Consider the following 21,698-nt stretch of genomic DNA (forward strand, 5'->3'; position numbering starts at 1 on the left):
TTTTGCATTTGGACGGTTATAACACGGTCATTTAGAAAATGGGCGTGGCAAAATTCCCTCGAAAGCCTATAAATCCTAAACAAAAACTCAGAACTTAATGAAAATTGGCGAGCATATGTGAAATAACATTGTAAACAAGCATGCACAATTTTATGGAGATCGGACCATAGGTGGCGCTATAACTGTTAAAAAAGCTTTGAAAACCATATATTTCCTATGTTAAATTGGCTGGAAATGGTCTTTTCCATGTATGACGTCAGTGGTTAAATGGTTGCCAAATAAAACTTAAAGCTGTAGTCTACGATGTTGAAAATCGGTCGAGAAAGCCTGAGATGGTTGGAAATTTTTAAAAAACTCATCCCACCCCTCCACACACACACCCCTCCCCTCTGTGCTACCTGATCCCTCCCACCGGGAAACGACCTGAACAACGTCACTCAGTCTGTCAAGCTGTGATCACCGGTAGTAAACATCGGAACAGAGATTTACCATGTGCGATGTCAAAATAGCTCAGAGGTACACGTTTGAGTTCACGCTCACGCAAAATTAGCAACACATGCAATGTTCTAAACCCCCCACCACCCGAAACACAAACAATAATAAATAAATAAAATAAATAATACTGTATTACAGCTGCCGTCTTAGGAGGGTACGTTTGGCATACGTTTCCCCTCCTGAGCCTCGTTTCCCCGGTTCAAAAGTGCTACCTAAGGCACATTAATTGCATTATTAGTTAGTATTGCTAAGTATTGTAATTGTTATAGCAGCACACAGCGCATCTTGTTCAAATTCCGATCGGCTCGAACAGAACCCACTAGGCCTACTAAAATATATTCAAGCACTTCAAGAAATATAATTACTTTGACCCGTGATAGGCGATGCTAAACGGCTAACATTCCAATGCCGACCGGCAGCATAAGCATGTTGTCAGACTGATAAAAAGCTATTTATGTAACACCTCACACCATAAAAGTATAAATAAATGCTTACCTGCTCAACAAAAAGTCAGCCGTGACTGTGGGGGCAAGCAGGGGCCGCTTGCTGCTTTCGGTTTGTTTTTTTCTCCATTGCTGAGCTGATGCTACTCTGCTAGCTACCATAGACTGTCAGCTGCTTGCACGCGAAATTTCATGTTGCAGGAGGGGGGCGGGGTGGGGTGCGTTGGGGTGGAGACGCGAGCGCCACGTGGAGTTTCAAGCAGAGCGGGGGATTGGATGAGAGCAGTTGACCAATGTAAGCTGTCCGGCCGGACAGCTTACATTGGTCAACTTCTCTGCGGGTGTACACCCAATAGAGTGAATGGATTTTTTTCATTCCTTTTTCTCTTCATATTGTTAGGATTGTACTGTAGAACCATAACCAGCATCTAAACGAGGTTATTAATAATGAACAATCTTTGAAATCGTAGACCATAGCTTTAATGTCTTTTTATGCATTTGTGCTTAAAGGCTTTAAATGTTTGAACCCCGATAAATGCTGCTTGCAGCTTTGATTTAAAATGGGAATTTCTCTGAAATTAAGAATCTTTGGGAACTTTTGGGATACTGGAAGTACACAACTGCAGGAAATATGTCACACTTTGCAAGTGATTTTTGGTTATTTTATTACAAAAATCTTACATATTCTAGCTTTAAACACCTTACAAGAAAACCTAGACATTTTTTTGCATTTTGATTCCTTGTTAACTGTACTAACAAACTGTCAGAATAATATACCCATTTGTTGACATTTAGCAAGAAACCTTATAATTTCAAAAATAAAATCTTATGTCAGAGGTTATGTCTACCTTGAACAATAAAGGTGTCCTCCCTTGAGATCTAGCCACACCCTCCAGTGTCATATTGCATCAACCTAAACCATTGTATTATTTAAAGAAATAGTGTATCTTTAATTAAAGGCCATTGTCATGCTCAGAAAGTGTTAACCCATTGAGCACAGTAAATCAAACTAAACGGCCCACTTTGCCTGCAGTCACCCTACATTTATTTTTAAGAGTGCATTTACTATTGGAAGCTTTGGCCAAAAAGCCTCTGAAAAGACCAAGAAAAAAAAACATGGGAATGTTCAGGTTCTGAAATATACTTTAATGTAGGACACATACAAAGAATACACAAGGAAAATCATGATTATCCCATTTGAATCTGCCCTTCCACCATATCAGACTCCCTCATCTTTGACTCTCAGTGCCTTCCTCCACATGGTTTCTTGGGGGGCACTTCAGTCTTCTGCCACAGACTTGGAGTAGTAATACCAATCACACCGAGAGCAATTATCGGTCCAGCATTCCCACTGAGTTTACTCTCCTCATCTGAACCCATTCCCAGATCATCCTCCTTCTCATGAACCGCCACCGCACGTCCCAGAATGGAATAAGGCCCAAAGAGCTTGGCGTCTGGAAGCGTCAGGAACTGCCTTATAACTCCTTTCTCGGAAGCAAAGTTGCCCAGGTCTCCAGGATGATGAGGGTGGTCAACGCCGTTTGGATTATAATGAGGACCAACAGTGATGCTGCCTTGACTGAGGTCTCCATACTGATGGATGTGCATGGCACGCTCTTGACGATCGATGGCAGGCAAACCACGGAGGTTGATTTTCACTTCTAAATCTCCATTGGGGAAGACCTGCTTGAAGAGGATTTGCCCAAAGATCTTTGGCTGGTTACGTGGCAAATTGGGGCTGGGAGTTACTTCACAAGTGGCATAGATGGTGTTGTCGAACTCCACGACTTCCGGCTGTGGAGCTTCGGCAGGCAAACACTCCTCCTTGTGGAACTCTCCTCCTTGTATATGCAGCACCAGCAATATCAGAGGGAATATTAGGATGATTTTCTCCATGTTGATCTTTAAAGCCTACAATGAAAAGTGGATTCAGTGAAATCATGCCATTGGTTTAAGAAAGTAATATTTTTGATAAAAGGTCAAAGCTTTGTTGCAGGGAGCTTTGAGAATGGAAGTTGCATTAGGTACACAAGTTGCATAGCACAACCAGATTAGTTTGCAATGGAAAAACCATACAAGAACCCAGACAGCAACCAGACCCGGCCCACATCTGGGCCGTGTGTAATCCAGGTGTACCAGATGTGGGCCGACACCATGTTGCTGTCTAGAAAACTATAATTTTTGAATTGCTATGTAGCCTTGTGAAAATAATAAAATAAAAAATTAGCTTATTGGTATTGGATGTGTACCTGTAGTATCTTGAAATTACACTAATAATAATAATAAATAAAAATAAATAAAACTTGCAGATAATAGCACTGATGAATTATAAAAAGCCACTTAAGTGTACACACACACACTTTCATAAGCGTCACACCTGCCAGCCAAAGTTCCTATGATACAAACCAATGACATACAGGTGGATGTAATCACACTAAAATGAGTCCAGGCAAAGGTTCATGGAAATGGAAAAGGTCTAGGGAGAAGTGCCCTCTGGTGGCCATGATAGGGCTTCTGCTGGCAGGAGTGACATTAAGTACATGTACTCTTAAAAAAAAAAGAAAATAATGCCAAACTAAGAGTTTTACTTTAAAGTACATTATGTTTTGACAATCTTTTTGTTGTGCTTTAAAGTACACTTAATTTGATCTGTTGTAGCCTTCATGTTATTTAATATTAAATATAAAGTTAAGATTTTCTGATTCTGATATTTTTCACAAGGACAGGTAAAATAAAAGACAATATCTATACTTTTGCTTAAACTTTTTTTAGTTGTACTAAATCAAGTCAGTTGATGGAGAAAATGGAATGGAGAAAACAAAAACAAAACCAGCCTAAAACAGCAAAGGTGCACTACCGTACAGCTGAAAAGTTGTCCTCAATCCGTGTGGAGCCTGAATATTGCAGTCACAAAAATACTACAACACTTAATCCGTCTGCAGTCCTGACCTGGGGTTGAGAGAATGTTCCTTTTGGTTGCTCTTATAGGAACTCATGTTGAGCTACAAGTTAACCATGATAGTCTGTTAGTCACTAATTAAGTTCACCTGTGTTTCATTTAGCTCCCTTTGTTTGCCTGTTTATATATAGCACTCAGTTTATTCAGTTCTTTGTCTTGCATTGCACAATGTGTTCTCCAGTGTTTTGTGTTTATTAAAAGAAGTACTGCTATAGTTTTTTTTTACGATTGCTATGACAGATTTTTCAATACTTTTAACAATTTTCCAAAACTCTTAACACGGTTAGTTAGCACTACATCCGTCTATGTAACCTATACTATTAACACATTTCTCGTTGCTTTAACACAAAATGCATACAATTAACACAAATTTAAAATGCTTGAACTTCTTTTACACACAAGCTCAAACAAGACCAAAACAATGGATTTTTACTGCCAAATTTACCGATGCTTTAAACAATGTGTGTCAGAACAGATAACACCATGTTCTGAACCTTACAGGCTAAAGTCAAGGTAAACAGCTGTTTATATTGTGAATTGAAACCCAAATATATCCCCTGTATTTTATCCTATTGTTACTGAGAAACAATTATGCAATAATATAAATCACAGCTGATTCCCATCTAGGAAACACACTCAGGTGTTGAGGTTCTTTCAATCGCATGACCATATGGTATACTGTAACCGTACATTCTATAAAGCACTCTGAGATGGGTCTTTTTTTATTGAATTTCTGCAGTAAAAAACCAACAGTAAACCCAACAAAACAAAAATGTAGAGAGGCTTCAAAAGAAACTGCAGTGCAAAACACAATCTATGATCAATACAATATACTGTCTGTTGTATGAGGGCAGACCTGACACGTATACAATAATGCAGTTTCTGTAATTCCATCTGATGTTAGTGTTTTTATGACATTGTGCTATGATTGACTAAATCTTCCTGTTGGACAGCTATGTTACATATGTTAGTGTTTTGAAAAATGATTTGATTTGGAGACATGTTTGCAGTGTTCTGGTAGGCATAGTGTATTATTGTATTTAGAAAATTAGTGTTGGAGTTTAGTTTACAGTGTGTGATTTTGAGCATGAAATAAACTGTTTTGCCAATTGTGTGTTGTAGGTGTGTTGGTGCGTTAAGAGTTTAGGAAAGTTGTTAAAAGTACTGAAACACTGTACTTGTCTTTGAAGGCAGAAGTACAAATTTCTGAGGGAATGATTCTTCTATGGCATCGATGTTAAAATCCCCTTTTAGTAGATTGAATGCAGGTAAAGTGGGACACTTGTTATTAGGGATGTCCCGATCAGGTTTTTTTGCCCTCGAGTCTGAGTCCGAGTCATTTGATTTTGAGTATCTGCCGATACCGATTCCCGATCCGATTCTTAATACATAAAAAAAAGAATAAAGAAGAGCGAAAAAACAGATCCAGGATGTTCCTTATTTTTTATTTAATTCACCTTATTTTAACATTCAACAACTCTGTTAACAAACAGAGCACTTCTGTGAGGTAGCTTGAACAATCAAGTAATAAATAAATTCTTCACTTTTGGACTTTAGTGCAACAGTAAATATAAAAAAGTCTAATATATAAACAAATAGCACCTCAACTTAAAATACCCGGCAGGCATGTGAACAAATAAAAAATAAAAGTGCTACAGTGTTTGCAAAGCCAGTAATGTGCTTTTAGGAACTGCACTCCTAACTCTTACCCGGTTTCACACTGCACTGTTAGCAGAGCGTGCAGTGCGTATTTTTTTTCGCCGCTCATGTTAACAGATTAAACCAGGCTTTAGAGCATTCACACCGCGCGAGACGCAGCACGGCAGTGCGTAGTAGAGCAGAGCAGCAGTGCCGCGATCGTTTCGGCGCCGAGTTTATTTTTGCTGCGCCGCTTTTGCTGAATTAAAGTGACAATACATTGATCATGGCCAAAATACACCGCAGTTTTATCCAAAAAGTGCATTGATGATATCTATTGTGTTTTAAACAGTCAATCAAATGACCAACAGCAATTTAAAAAGAAAACAAATGTCCAAAAACAAACTTGTTGCCATAACAATAAAAACAAAGATGAACAAAAAGTTATATGAAATTATTAATAAAATAAGCTTCTTGACAAGTCTTTTCTCTTAAATGTATTTGAAAACGAAAAAAGCAATGCCAACTTATCCATTATAGAGTAGGCCTACTCTGTCTGTAACCTGCCCTACACAACCTGCGGTTCAGCCGCGCGTGACAAAAGCTGCCAGTGTGAAAGCAAAACGCGCGTGTCCTGCCCCTGCTCACCTTATGAACTGCTCCTGCGCTGCTTACACTCTGCTAACGCGTGCAGTGTGAAACCGGCGTAACTCTGTGCCACCGCATAACTATAGATGTGTTAAAAAATAATGAGAATATATATACATATATATCCGAGTCCTGATCGGGAGGTAACGTCCGATTCCGATCGAGTCTGAAAACACGTGATCGGGCCCGATTTCCGATCACGTGATCGGATCGGGACATCCCTACTTGTTATTTAGATAGATACAGTACCTAGATGTTTATTTCTTTTTATTACTTAACTTTTATTATGTTAACTTTAAGGTCCGACTTTAATATTTCATTTTGAATACAGTTGATATGTGCAAGGTATATACCAATAAACATTTTGAGATCATGCACTCGGGACAAATTTCTTTTCAGTTAATGTGACCCATCCCTAATTTATCAAAAATGATCCTGGATCTTAAAAACACATGATTTATTAACACATCACACAAACATATACCACAGCATATTTAACAGACCCAAAAGCACATAGATGGGCTATGATGAGTAATACTCATCAGTTCACTCAATGCATGTGTAAAGTTCAAAACAACTAGAACATGTTGTGTTGACATGAAATTTTATGAAAGTTGAATATCAGATATCTTAATGAACTCTACAACATATTACAAATGGAACTACAACACATGCAACAACAAATAGGCTAACAAAAATTCAATAAGAAATTCAACATTTTAAATGGTAACCATATTGTAAAACTTTTTTTCTGTCTGTTTTCTCTAAACACTGTAGATGAACTTAAATTGTGTCCATATTTTAAAGTGTTATATTCTGCATCTACATTTTAATAATAATAATAATAATAATAATTCGTTACATTTATATAGCGCTTTTCTGGGTACTCAAAGCGCTTTACATGGAAGGGGGGATATCCTCAACCACCACCAATGTGCAGCATCCATATTGGGCCAGAACGCCCACCACACACCAGCTTAATGGTGGAGAGGAGACAGTGATGAAGCCAATCAGTATATGGGGATGATTAGGAGGCCGTGATGGACAGAGGCCAAGGGGCAAATTTGGCCAGGATGCCGGGGTTACACCCCTACTCTTTTTCGAAGGACATCCTTGGACTTTTAATGACCACAGAGAGTCAGGACCTCGGTTTAACGTCTCATTGGAAGGATGGTGCTCTTTGACAGTATAGTGTCCCGATCACTACACTGGGGTGCTAGGACCCACATAGACCACGGGTGAGCACCCCCAGCTGGCCTCACTAACACCTCTTCCAGCAGCAACCTGGTTTTCTCAGGAGGTCTCCCATCCAGGTACTAACCAGGCTTGCTAACCATAAGGCTTGATGACGCATAAGCGGAATTATGGAACTTGTCGTCATTGCCAATGAGAGACAGATATCAGAGCCACATGCGAGTCCTGCGGATATAAAGGAATAAGGACATTTCATTCTACTGATCTACCCGCAAGTGTTGAATTAATACTCACAAATACCCCTTTTCCACCAGCATGAACCAGGTGCCAGTTCAGAGCCAGAGCTACAGTATTGCCAGTCCGGAGTTGGTTCGTCTGACGAGCTCTCTAAGATCCGGTTTGCCAAACACAAGGTCACTGTATACATCTCATGTTGCCCAGCAATGCTAGCGTGGCAGCGCCAAACACAAACACACCAGGCTTGTTCGAGATGGTTCGGCTTCTCGCAGACCGATCGGCTCATGACATCAAAGCACGGCGAAAGCAATCCAAAAGCACAAGGACTCGTATGCTCTCCAAACACTCCCGCAGCTCCGATTGGTCCGTGCCGCTCCGATGCATCTCGAACAAGCCTTCCATCAACAATGGAGGTCATTGCGTTACTATTGATGCTCATGGCTTTGCGAACCTACTGTACATCGGCATCCAAACACGGCGAATCCAACGTGTTCGTGCAGCTCGACCATAACTTGCATAGACGGAGATTACAATCAAGCTGTTATTAGCTCGATTAGCTGCTATTTGAGAAATGGCGGTCACAAGTTTCTGTTCGTCTTGTTGGTCACGGTAACCCCGTCCCCAGGCCCTGACGCAAGCGGTTCTTACTTCTAGACCAGCAATGTTTTGGTGCTACTTAAGAACCACTTTTCCTGGTTCAGAGCTGGTGCTCTGGCTGTCGAAAAACAAAGAACCCATTTGAAACTAGGCTCTAGCTCTGAACCAGCACCAACACTGCCTTGGTGGAAAAGGGTTAACAAGTCAGTTTATTTGGTGAATTAAACTTGTGAGGTAACGCAGAGCTGTTTCACTTGGTCTACACTATCACACTAAACTGCATTTGAGTGTGTTGAAAGTTATAATGTTATTCTATGCGTTTGTTTGTCTGTATGAGACTAGCAGTAAGCTAGATGAACATTAGAATAACATACTGATCATATTCTAACATTTCATCATGTTGAGCTATATGACATTGATTAGTTTTATGTACATTTGCTCAGCTGTCTAATAAAGTACATGCAAGACGCCTCTGTCAAGTCGAAGTTTGTGGCATCTCCAAAACACCACGCCGATATTGATCCTCGTTTTAGTTCTCCTTTTGTCCCAAAGTCTGCTTGCCATGGTCCATAATGTTTGAACGAAAGTGAACATGGACGAGCCATTATTAGGGGTTCAAGCACAAAGTGCTAAAACTTTTGAACTTTTACATTTGGACGGCTATAACACGGTCATTTAGAAAATGGGCGTGGCAAATATCACTCGAAAGCCTATAAATCCTAAACAAAAACTCAGAACTTAACGAAAATTGGTGAGCATATGTGAAATAACATTGTAAAGAAGCATGCACAATTGTATGGAGATCGGACCATAGGTGGCGCTATAACTGTTAAAAAGCTTTGAAAACGTCTCTGGTTACTTACGTAACCTATGTTCTCTGAATAGGGAACGAGACACTGCGGATAGCGCAGTGGGATATTCTCTGAATGTGCCGATTGTCTGAAGCCCTATAGAATCACGCCAATTCATAGGCTGTTGGCGCCCGCGCAATCTGGCTCCGCCCCGACGCTCTTACGTCGCATCATTACATATTCGCGCTCGCCATCTGCTCCTCAGATTTCTCTGCCGAAAAGAAAACTGTCAGCAGCGCGAGGAGCTTGGCAGCTAACGCAGCATCTCGTTCCCTATTCAGAGAACATAGGTTACGTAAGTAACCAGAGACGTTCTCTTTCATAGGTTCACTCAGCGCTGCGGATAGCGCAGTGGGACAAGGACAACCAAACTCGCCAAGCTAGAGCGCTTTCAATGACTGGTACATAAAGAGACAACGACCAAGATGAGTTCAAACAGAAAGAACCTGGGAACCCGGGGTCATGTCAAGATCCAAATTATAGAACCTTACAAAAGTGTGCGGAGAGGACCAGCCTGCCGCAACACAAATGTCCTCCAAAAGTGCTCCTCTAAAAAGAGCTTGAGAAGATGCCACACTTGTGGAATGTGCTCTAATGCTAAGAGGTGAAGGCAAGCCACGCACCTCGTAAGCCAACGAGATAGCTTCTGTGACCCAGTGAGAAATCCTCTGCTTTGATGCAGCAAGCCCACGGCGGCCAGCACCGAAACAAACCAGAAGCTGGTTAGATTTCCTCCAACCGCCTGAGCGGTCTACATATATCTTAAGAGAACAAACTGGGCAGAGCAAGTTAAGCTTCCTATCTTCCTCAGAAGAAAATGGAGGAGGGTGGAAAGCGTTAAGGTTAACCACCTGCGAAAGTTGTGGAAAGAACTTTGGGGACATACCCTGGTCTCGGCCTCAAGGAAACCTTGACCAAGCCAGGAGCAAAGTCCAAGCAAGACTCGCTAACAGAAAGAGCTTGTAAGTCTCCTACCCGCTTTAATGAGGACAAAGCCAACAAAAGAGAAACCTTGAGAGACAGAATCCGCTCCGGAGCTGACTCCAAGGGCTCAAAGGGGGCCTTCGTCAAACCCTCTAGGACAATAGAAAGGTCCCATGAGGGAACTCTAGGGGAGCGAGCCGGTTTCAGGCGCTTAACCCCACGCATGAAGGCCGAAACTAACCTTAGTTTCCCCAGGGGAATCTCGTCCGATTCCCTATGTGCTGCAATAGCTGCGACATAAACTCTGAGAGTGGTAGCAGCTGCTCCAGAAGCAAACTTCTCCTGCAGGAATTCCAGTACTGAACCAACAGGGCAGTTAACTGGACTCCTATCATGTGCTAAGCACCATGCCTCAAAAACCTTCCATTTGGAAGAATATAGCCTCCTTGTAGAAGGGGCTCTAGCACTCGCAATGGTCTCCTGAACGTCAGTTGGGAGATCAGAACTTAATGCTAATGGCTTCTGATTGGCCAAACATACAGCTTCCACATGTCTGGGCGAGGATGCCATATCCTGCCCTGCAGCTGGGACAACAGGTCCTCCCTGACTGGGATCTTCCAGGGGGAAGATTCCAGCAGAGGAATTAGCTCCGAAAACCATGGCTGAGACGTCCAGAACGGAGCTACCAGGAGGAGGCTGACTCCGCTCTCTCTCACTCTGGCCAAGACCGCCTGGATCAGTTTGATGGGCGGGAAGGCATAGAGTTTCTGCGTTGGCCAAGGGTGAGCGAACGCGTCTATCCCTAATGGAGCCGGGGGACTCAGGGAGAACCACAGCGGGCATTGGGACGACTCTTGAGATGCAAAGAGGTCCACTTCCGCCTCTCCGAAAACCTCCCAGATCAGGGCCACTGTCTGGAGGTTCAACATCCATTCTCCCGATCTGAGTTTCTGCCTCGACAGAAAGTCTGCTGTGAGGTTCAGAACCCCTGGGACATGGACTGCTCTCAGAGATAGGAATCTGCTCTGAGACAACAGGGCGACCGAGAACCCCCCTGCCGGTTCACATGAGACACCACTGCCATGTTGTCTGTTCTGACAATTACATGGTGTCCCTCCAGAAGAGGGAGAAAATGATGCAGAGCTAGAAAAACGGCTCTTAACTCCAGGCAGTTTATGTGCCAAGAGAGAGTCTCGCCAGTCCAAACCCCACACGCTGGTCTGCCCTCGAAAACTGCTCCCCAGCCGGTGAGAGAGGCATCCGTCATAATCATCTGGTGACGAAATACCGCACCCATGCTGACCCCTTTCCAAAGAAAAAGAGGGTCCCGCCAAACTGACAGGGCTCGAAAGCCACTGCGCGATACCTTCAGTAGGCGAAAGGCTGGCCCGGAGGGCCCCTGAAGGAACCTCTTCTATTGCTCCTTTGAGAAGGAGGGATGAAATTTCCTGCTGAAGTACAGAAGCCTGAGTGGCGCTGTCTACTACGGTAGGAAAGACCCCGTTGAAACAAGGGGGATTGCGGCAAAACTGAAGAGTGTAGCCGAACCGAACTGTGCGAAGAACCCAAGACGATACCCCTGGTAAGCGCTCCCATTCTTGAAAGAAATGTGAAAGAGGAAGAGGGATGTTGTAATGCAGACGACATACCTGAGTGAGGGTGCCGTGTTGACGTTTGTGAGGTTGAGAAGTTGACTGTGCAGGAGAGCCCTTGGCGTCCTGACACGTGATGGGAGGCATCGATGCTGGGGTCATGGTGACCAGGTCCGCCCGCTCCGGAGGAAAGCGAAAAGTGCCTCCGAGGATGCGACCGGCAGTTATAGAGAGTGTCGGGGGTGAGGGGAGAAAGCAAAAAGCGTTCCTTCCTCCCGCGCCGGGCTGAGTAGAGATGGTGAAAAATGGCCTGCACTTCGAGACACTCTGAGTGGCGAAGGTGACAGGGCAAGGAAAGGAGAGCTGGGAGGTGGGCAGAAACGCTTGCGCGGTCTGTCCCAACCTTGAGGAAGCAGAGGAGCTCTCCTTTTTCCGACCGGAGGGTCAGGAATGGCTCTGGGCAGCCGGAGGGGTCGGTTTGTCGGACCGCTTCATCTGGAGGCGCTTGTGAGGCCGTTGACGGGGAAACAGGCACAATCGGACGCTTATTTTAAATGTTTTTTTACTTCTGACAGTAAAATCTTCGGTAAGTATTGCAGAAGAGCACATCACAACATGAAATAGACATCTGAGTGATGAATGTGTGCTATTATGTAGAACAAATCTATAAAGTAACTAAACATAAGTTATCTATTTTATTTGTCCATTAGTACTGTTGATAAATTGAGGAACATTTATGTTGGATAAAAAGTTAAAACAAGCTCATAAATGACAGAGGTAATGTGAATCTTGTCTGGATGTTACAGGGTCAGATGAACAGATGTGTTTTTATCCGGTGGAGAGTGGCTCATGAAGCTGAATGCTGCCATCAAAGGCTTTGAGTGAGTATACCACAGAAATGAATAACAACAACTAATTATTGTAATTTCAAACAGAGCTATTACAGCACTTTTCTGATTCTTGATTTCTGTGCATTAGCTGCACAGCTTTTGTGGTGGAGCAGGACCTGCAAGGGAAGATGATGGCGGCTTTGTGAAAAAAAGTGGTTTTGTCTTCTAAATAATACTGAAATCATATGACATTGTGTGGTTAAAATGACTGCTTTTGTGTTATGTTTGTGCATTTTGTAGAATCTGAAATGTCAGCAGGCTGGTTTGAGCACTGAGGATGAGGAGACCAGAGCTGAATCCTGGAGATGGTGCCATGGATGAGTCCCTCCATCACTCCACCTGCCCTTACGAGACCCTGCATCACTCCACCTGCCCTTATTGCCTCAGATTGTGAAGCACAACACAACACGCAACAACCTCAGCGCCTTCAGCCTACATACATGATTGTAGTTTGAATAAAGCTTTGTTTCATGTGTTGACTTGTATATGCATTTGTTTATTGTGTGATGGTGACTTTCATTCATTCTTTTACTAATTTATTAATATTTCTCATTGTTGTCAGTAAATAAAATATAACTAGAAAAATGCATTTCCGGAGGAACTGCAAAGTGTGCTTGCTCGGGTGCAGTGCACTAACGTTAGCAGGTAGTGGATAGATGCGAGAAAAAATGCAGAATGTGAGAAAAAAGATGTCAAACTGTCTTTTATTTTCGAATTTAAATCCTCAATCAGCGCTGGACCGGCATTTTCTATCTTCCGCTGAGCCCTGGCCGTAGACAGATCATGTGTTTTACCCTGTCAATGCAGTGGTCTGCGTTGCGCTGATCTTATTCACACTATCGAGTGTAGGTGCAGCATTCTAACATTGAGTCATAATGAGCTGTTTATGAAGAAATTATCCGCTTCCTAATTATGTCATTTTAATCACGAAATTGAAACATTAAAAAACAATTTGCTCTTTATGGTGTGCGAGTGATAGAGCGCGGCAGCAACGAACCATCAGCTTGCAGCGTAACAACATTGAATGCTCGGCCGAAAAGCTGATCATAGCTGTACAGGGCGCCTTATTATTTTTCATCTCCATAAATATATCTAGTAGTAAAGCTAATGCAAGGGCTAGAAATCTAGTAATCTTTTGCTGATACTTCCTTAGCTGTGTCTGAAACCGCTCACTCGTTCACTAATCCCTACATAGTGAATGGCAGTTGAGTGCACTACATCAGCAAAGAATTTGGACGCTGACATAATTATCACGCGCCAGAGAGCTCAGACAATTTGTCATAAACATTACCTACCCATCTTTAATATTTCCTTTTTTTGGCTGTGTGAATTGTATGTAACCATTGTATGTATGTATTTTTCACGTTTATTGCGTTATTTGATTAAAAAAAAGATAATAAAAACACTTGCTTGTCATATTTATTGACTTTTTTAATTTATATGTGAAAATAAAAGAGAACAAAACACTACACAACACATTTGATTTTTCAAATATAGACATAACGGTATGTATAAATAAATAACCAGGCGTCTGGTCTTATAAATGATTGTTTTCTAACTCGGGTGCACCGTTGCCATGGTGGCATTTTTGTTTATTTTTCATTCGCGCTCAATCGCCTCGTGATGGATTGTGGGAAATAGTGTCTCAGCAAGTGTACATCGTATGTACACTCGAATTCAGAGAGGATTGTGGATAAAAGTAGTGAAGAATGTAGGGAATGATGTCGTTCACTCAGAATTCGGACACCTCTACAAAATGGCCGACACCCTAAATAGTGCACTATATAGTGGATAGGGAGCGATTTCAGACACAGATCTTGTCATCATGGAGAGCGCAGTTCATGTTTGCATAGCAACGACAGACGCCACAGGAGAACAAGCGAAAGGAGACAGCGGCGCGCTCGCGCTTTCCACTTGTTTTTACACATCTAATGTGCGTTCCATTCGACAGGGTCCATATGCAGTGTTCACTGCTCCCCTACTCCCTGAGCACGGTATATCAGTTGAAGTGGACTTCACTGACAATAACCGCTCATTAGAAACACCCAGCAAATGTCATCAAAGAAAGTCAACGACGGAGTCGCGCAGATTATGATATAACAAATATATGTAGGACTACATTCATATTTTAATTTTTATTATTATATTATATATTTACAATTATATTGCTCTATTTTACAACTACCTAAAATAAAATCACTTTACTTCACAAACTAGCTAAGCTGGCTGCATTCACTGAGGTAAATTATAATCATCAAAAATAGTATATGTAATATTCACAACAATAACCGTTAAAAATACTGTCATTTGTATAACAATGGCGAAATGTATTACTTACACACATACGTAAACTCCTCCATCGTTAGTTATGACCGTTCTGACTGGTGATGACCTGATGCGCGAAATGACAGTTGGGTGTGTGATCATCGCTCTCCACTTCCTGTGAAGTGATGTATCGATGTTCCCTTATTCCCTATGCCGTGCGCAGTGCCCTTCGAACTGAACATGTTCGCTCCCTTCGGATTAGACTCTAACTTAAGATGTCCACTTCGCAGTCCACAACGCACCTCTAGAGCGACGTTGTTGATTGTTTGAGCATGTGACTGCGCGTTTCTCCTTGTTTTCTATTGTTATGCGCAGCATATTTCCCGCGCGCACAAACACAGCCACAGACAATTAATTGTTTGTTCGGTTATCGAAGAAGAGCATGATGTATTTTGTATAAAGTTTTTTTTTTTTTTTATTAACTGCTTTGAGGATTGGAAATGCACAATTCATGCATACATATCTGTATATATTAATAAATGAAGATGATTAAAATAGACCAATGCAAAAAACGAAATTCATGCCTGCATTTATTAAGACAAACCTGGTAAAAACGAATGCAGTCTATACACTGACTTGGCTGCTCTGTGAAATGTAATACAACAGTGCCACCTACTGTCTAAATGCATTACCTAACATTAAAAGGTGAAACTCTTGCATAGACATAGGTAAATGGGTTTGTCTATTAGCCTGAAATAAAAAAATAAATAAAAAAAAATCAGATCTTGTACATCCTCACATTGGAGTCCCGAGTTCATGTATAAAGTTTGGTTTCGATATGTGACAGAGTTCCTGAGATATGGACGACTTCCTGTTTGGCGACTACGCCGCTGATTTCGTTTGGCTGTGACGGGCAAACGCTTCCAAAAATCAAAAATCCTTCTAGTAACTTTGATGAGGCTTGCTCCAATGATCATGTACGTCTAGTTTCGTGAAGTTCGGACCAAATTTGTGACCTGTGAAACTTTAGTTTCGCTTTCTGTTCAATCCAATATGGCGGACGAACGACATGGACTTGTGATGTCATCTTCGCGAGCAACTTACACCGGTACTGACCGAACGTTTTAAAGTTGGAACGGTGTCTCTGTCTCAAAGGGTCTAGGCGCAGGAGCTGGCCAAAATTTTTCTCCCGGGAATAATAATAATAATAATAATAATGATAATAATAATAATAATAATAATAAGAAAACTTAAGAAGAACAATAAGTGTGCGCTTTCAGCAAGCACACTTAATTATTTAATTAATGCTTTATTTAATTGTTTGAATGCAAATGTAGATATGTTCACTATATACTTTTTACTACTATTTTCAGTAAAAAGTAATATAATTAAGTATTGGTCAGCATTTATCGTTGTTATTATTGCATGTTTTGGGGTAGGATATCAATGCAATTCATTCTGGGGTAATATTAATTTTTAATATTAATGATACTTACATTTTTTTTGAGTATAAAATCAACAGTTTTCTCCAAAGGCAAATCTTTGCACAGCTGCCTTTTGTGCAGACATTACAAACGCTGAGGAAACCCGTTCTAGGTAGGGCTGTTGAGTTACTGATGTTATGTGTATATATATATATATATATATCATGGGTTTGCATACATAAGAGATTTTTTACACAGGAAAAAATAACCTAGTCCTAGTACAAGGTTGAATATTTTAATATATTTTTTCTTAAATAATTCATTATAATACATTTAAAAATGCATTTAAAAAAAAAATAAATAGGCCTGAGGGATGAAACGAGAGTTAACAAGAAAAAGAAGAAAACATAAAGCAGTTAGCCACTTTTGCTTGTGGATAAATGTTTGGATATAAAATAAAGAAATTAACAACATTCAAGAGATGACCATTTTGGGATTTCGTAATAAAAATAAATATTGTAAGGATAAAACGGTGGGTCACATTAGTAGGGTTAAATATAAGAACTTTAATCAACCCTAAATGTATACACAAAATAAATGGGCAGCAGTTTCTTCAAAATGAACAAGTTTAATCAATATCAATATTTACAGATAGATGAATTAAACGTATTGTTCAAATCTTTTAAGTTGTTGCGCGTGTGATAATGCAAGGCAAGGCAAGGCAAGGCAAGTTTATTTATATAGCACATTTCATACACAATGGTAATTCAAAGTGCTTTACATACTATTAAAAATAATCAGAAGAAATAAGAATATACAAAACAGTTTAAAATAAAGAAACAAGAAAGAACTAAAAATAATTAAATAGTTTAGAATAAAGAACAGTTTAAAATAAAGAAACGAGAAAGAACTAAAAATAATTAAAACAGTTTAGAATAAAGACTAAAATAAGACACAGTATAAACAGTCGGACAAACAGTGACACAGTGCTCATTCATTTAATGCAAAGTTAAACAGATGTGTTTTGAGTCTGGATTTGACATCTGATCTCCTCTGGAAGCTGGTTCCAGCTGCGGCTGGCATAATAGCTAAAAGCGGACTCTCCTTGCTTAGAGTGAACTCTTGGAACTTCTAGCTGATGTGATCCTAATGATCTGAGTAATCTGTTGGGTTTGTATTCCGTGAGCATATCTGCAATGTATTGAGGTCCTAGGCCATTGAATGATTTATATACTAGTAATAATACTTTAAAATCAATCCTATAAGTAACTGGCAGCCAGTGTAATGACCTGAGTACTGGTGTGATATGGGCTGCGTTTCCCGATAACGTTGTCTCTTAGCGCGCTACGAAGACTCTTAAGGTATAACTTAACTGAAGGTATACCATTTCTAGGTGTGTTCCCCGAACTATACCTTAGGAAGCTGCTTAAGATATACCTTCTTACGTGCGACGTTACCCGGCGCTTTCCGTGGCGATGGTGCTGAATGTTTATATCGATGGCTCGAGAATCAATTATTCTCTCGTGCAGGGGCTGTTTATGTGAGAAAGCGGTGTTTTTTTTGTTTTGTTTTTTTATAAAATAAGCACTTCAGAAATAGTTTAAATTGCATTTATTAGGACTCATGGGACATTTAAAAAAATAATCCAAACTATACTAGCCTATAATAGCCTTGCCTACATATTTTAAAAGTGTAGGCTATCATATAGGCTATTGCTGCCATAATAACCATTTTAATTTTTTATGTGCTTTCTTCTCTTTCCCATTTTTGTTTGCTGAGGTGGAGCTGCGATGAAATATTGTTCTTATAAATACTTTCCAGCATCTCTCTAAATAAAAGTGTACGTCACGTACGGTGCTCGGCAGTGATCAAAAAGGATTTAAACAGTGGATTTTGAATCTCTTTTTGTAAACTCGGAGATGTGGATTCAGACAGCAATTCAATTAGGCTACCACACGACCTGTTTGTCAAAAAACAGTAGGTATAATTTGGCCAGGGATTTTTACGCGGGTTGGGTGAGTAAAAACACTGATATGGATTCGGACGGCACTAAAATCACAGACTTACCCCTGTAAATGTTTAAAATACTGTACGAGCCCATGAGAAACAATATTAGCGTCCGAATAGGACTTAACTGACAGTAGCCTATTTCACTGGCCTTTAAAAGCGCTCTTTAATTAAAATACATTTATAAAATTGTATTATATAATAATATAATTAAAATTCTAACAACAATCATTGTAATGACAATTTTATTCTTTGCATGAAAACACTTGAATTAGCCTAACTGAACACTGTCTGGGTGTATTAAAACTTCAGAATTATATTCATATAGACCTGCAACAGTGATAAGGTGAAGCTAAGAGTGGTCCAGACCAACCTTCCGAAAGTATGACTTACAGAAGGTATACTTAACTAAGAACGTTTCGGGAAACATGTATTAACGATAAGGTACAGCTTAAGGTCTAACTTAAGAACGACGTAGCGTTAAGAAGGTTTCGGGAAACCCAGCCATGATCATATTTTCTGGTTCTGCTAAGAATCCTGGCTGCAAGAATGCGTCGTAGGTCACATGATAACGTCAACATGGCAGATGTCCGGTTCGCATTCATACTCAAAGAGATATGGCTATAAAGTACCTACTCTTTTAGTGCTCGTTAAGTAAGTATTCATTGAAAATAAGTACCTACTCATTGAGTATGCGGTTTCGGACGCAGCCAGTGTATCTTTAATTAAAGGCCATTGTCATGCTCAGAAAGTGTTAACCCATTGAGCACAGTAAATCAAACTAAACGGCCCACTTTGCCTGCATTCACCCTACATTTATTTTTAATAGTGCATTTACTATTGGAAGCTTTGGCCAAAAAGCCTCTGAAAAGACCAAGAAAAAAAACATGGGAATGTTCAGGTTCTGAAATATACTTTAATGTAGGACACATACAAAGAATACACAAGGAAAATCATGATTATCCCATTTGAATCTGCCCTTCCACCATATCCGACTCCCTCATCTTTGACTCTCAGTGCCTTCCTCCACATGGTTTCTTGGGGGGCACTTCAGTCTTCTGCCACAGACTTGGAGTAGTAATACCAATCACACCGAGAGCAATTATCGGTCCAGCATTCCCACTGAGTTTACTCTCCTCATCTGAACCCATTCCCAGATCATCCTCCTTCTCATGAACCGCCACCGCACGTCCCAGAATGGAATAAGGCCCAAAGAGCTTGGCGTCTGGAAGCGTCAGGAACTGCCTTATAACTCCTTTCTCGGAAGCAAAGTTGCCCAGGTCTCCAGGATGATGAGGGTGGTCAACGCCGTTTGGATTATAATGAGGACCAACAGTGATGCAGCCTTGACTGAGGTCTCCATACTGATGGATGTGCATGGCACGCTCTTGACGATCGATGGCAGGCAAACCACGGAGGTTGATTTTCACTTCTAAATCTCCATTGGGGAAGACCTGCTTGAAGAGGATTTGCCCAAAGATCTTTGGCTGGTTACGTGGCAAATTGGGGCTGGGAGTTACTTCACAAGTGGCATAGATGGTGTTGTCGAACTCCACGACTTCCGGCTGTGGAGCTTCGGCAGGCAAACACTCCTCCTTGTGGAACTCTCCTCCTTGAATATGCAGCACCAGCAATATCAGAGGGAATATTAGGATGATTTTCTCCATGTTGATCTTTAAAGCCTACAATGAAAAGTGGATTCAGTGAAATCATGCCATTTGGTTTAAGAACGGAATATTTTTGATAAAAGGTCAAAGCTTTGTTTCAGGGAGCTTTGAGAATGGAAGTTGCATTAGGTAAAAATAGCACAACCAGATTAGTTTGCAACGGAAAACCATAAAAGAACCCAGACAGCAACCAGATCCGGCCCACATCTGGGCCGCGTGTAATCCAGGTGTACCAGACGTGGGCCGACACCATGTTGCTGTCTAGAAAACTCTATAATTTTTTAATTGCTATGTACTCTTGTGAAAATAATAAAATAAAAAATTAGCTTATTGGTATTGGATGTGTACCTGTAGTATCTTGAAAGTACAATAATAATAATAATAATAATAATAATAATAATAATAATAATAATAATAATAATAATAATAATAATAATGCCTACATGTTATTTAATATTAAATATAAAGTTGATGTCTGATATTTTTCACAAGGACAGGTAAAATAAAAGACAATATCTATACTTCTGCTTAAACTTTTTTTAGTTGTACTAAATCAAGTCAGTTGATGGAGAAAATGGAATGGAGAAAACAAAAACAAAACAAGCCTAAAACAGCAAAGGTGCACTACCGTACAGCTGAAAAGTTGTCCTCAATCCGTGTGGAGCCTGAATATTGCAGTCACAAAAATACTACAACACTTAATCCGTGTGCAGTCCTGACCTGGGGTTGAGAGAATGTTCCTTTTGGTTGCTCTTATAGGAACTCATGTTGAGCTACAAGTTAACCATGATAGTCTGTTAGTCACTAATTAAGTTCACCTGTGTTTCATTTAGCTCCCTTTGTTTGCCTGTTTATATATAGCACTCAGTTTATTCAGTTCTTTGTCTTGCATTGCACAATGTGTTCTCCAGTGTTTTGTGTTTATTAAAAGAAGTACTGCTATAGTTTTTTTTTTTTACGATTGCTATGACAGATTTTTCAATACTTTTAACAATTTTCCAAAACTCTTAACACGGTTAGTTAGCACTACATCCGTCTATGTAACCTATACTATTAACACATTTCTCGTTGCTTTAACACAAAATGCATACAATTAACACAAATTTAAAATGCTTGAACTTCTTTTACACACAAGCTCAAACAAGACCAAAACAATGGATTTTTACTGCCAAATTTACCGATGCTTTAAACAATGTGTGTCAGAACAGATAACACCATGTTCTGAACCTTACAGGCTAAAGTCAAGGTAAACAGCTGTTTATATTGTGAATTGAAACCCAAATATATCCCCTGTATTTTATCCTATTGTTACTGAGAAACAATTATGCAATAATATAAATCACAGCTGATTCCCATCTAGGAAACACACTCAGGTGTTAAGTTTCTTTCAATGGCATGACCATATGGTATACTGTTACCGTACATTCTATAAAGCACTCTGAAATGGGTCTTTTTTTATTGAATTTCTGCAGCAAAAGACCTACAGTAAACCCAACAAAACAAAAATGTAGAGAGGCTTCAAAAGAAACTGCAGTGCAAAACACAATCTATGATCAATACAATATACTGTCTGTTGTATAAGGGCAGACCTGACACGTATACAATAATGCAGTTTCTGTAATTCCATCTGATGTTAGTGTTTTTATGACATTGTGCTATGATTGACTAAATCTTCCTGTTGGACAGCTATGTTACATATGTTAGTGTTTTGAAAAATGATTTGATTTTGAGACATGTTTGCAGTGTTCTGGTAGGCATAGTGTATTATTGTATTTAGAAAATTAGTGTTGGAGTTTGGTTTACAGTGTGTGATTTTGAGCATGAAATAAACTGTTTTGCCAATTGTGTGTAGTAGGTGTGTTGGTGC

At 40.3% G+C, this 21,698-nt stretch overlaps 2 protein-coding genes across 6 annotated transcripts; both read right to left on the reverse strand.

Moving 5' to 3' along the window:
- Positions 1-2,065: 2,065 nt before the first annotated feature.
- Positions 2,066-3,996, reverse strand: LOC308689978 (extracellular superoxide dismutase [Cu-Zn]-like). Of its 4 annotated transcripts, XM_081364148.1 has the most exons (3): positions 3,801-3,895; positions 3,356-3,485; positions 2,066-2,849 (listed from the first exon to the last, which is right to left on the reverse strand). In XM_081364148.1, exon 3 carries the CDS (start codon positions 2,832-2,834, stop codon positions 2,181-2,183), a length of 654 nt encoding a protein of 217 aa, XP_081220274.1. In that variant the 5' UTR covers positions 2,835-2,849; positions 3,356-3,485; positions 3,801-3,895; the 3' UTR covers positions 2,066-2,180. The 4 variants fall into 4 exon arrangements, with proteins under 4 accessions (XP_081220274.1, XP_081220272.1, XP_081220273.1 ...); XM_081364146.1 differs by lacking the exon at positions 3,356-3,485 and having other exon boundaries at positions 3,801-3,996; XM_081364147.1 differs by lacking the exon at positions 3,356-3,485 and having other exon boundaries at positions 3,796-3,979.
- A 15,060-nt stretch (positions 3,997-19,056) lies between these two features.
- Positions 19,057-20,658, reverse strand: LOC308690126 (extracellular superoxide dismutase [Cu-Zn]-like). Of its 2 annotated transcripts, none has more exons than XM_081364412.1 (2): positions 20,465-20,658; positions 19,057-19,846 (listed from the first exon to the last, which is right to left on the reverse strand). In XM_081364412.1, the coding sequence occupies exon 2, from the start codon at positions 19,829-19,831 to the stop codon at positions 19,178-19,180; it is 654 nt and encodes a 217-aa protein (XP_081220538.1). In that variant the 5' UTR covers positions 19,832-19,846; positions 20,465-20,658; the 3' UTR covers positions 19,057-19,177. The 2 variants fall into 2 exon arrangements, with proteins under 2 accessions (XP_081220538.1, XP_081220539.1); XM_081364413.1 differs by having other exon boundaries at positions 19,063-19,846; positions 20,460-20,658.
- Between the last annotated feature and the right edge of the window lie 1,040 nt (positions 20,659-21,698).

This window comes from Scardinius erythrophthalmus, assembly GCF_964197995.2.
Source record: "Scardinius erythrophthalmus genome assembly, chromosome: 1".
NCBI lineage: Eukaryota > Metazoa > Chordata > Actinopteri > Cypriniformes > Leuciscidae > Scardinius > Scardinius erythrophthalmus.

Excerpts from the sequence above, each read along its gene's own strand:
- LOC308689978 (XM_081364146.1), bottom strand. The coding sequence starts at position 2,834 with ATGGAGAAAATCATCCTAATATTCCCTCTGATATTGCTGGTGCTGCAT.
- LOC308690126 (XM_081364412.1), bottom strand. The coding sequence starts at position 19,831 with ATGGAGAAAATCATCCTAATATTCCCTCTGATATTGCTGGTGCTGCAT.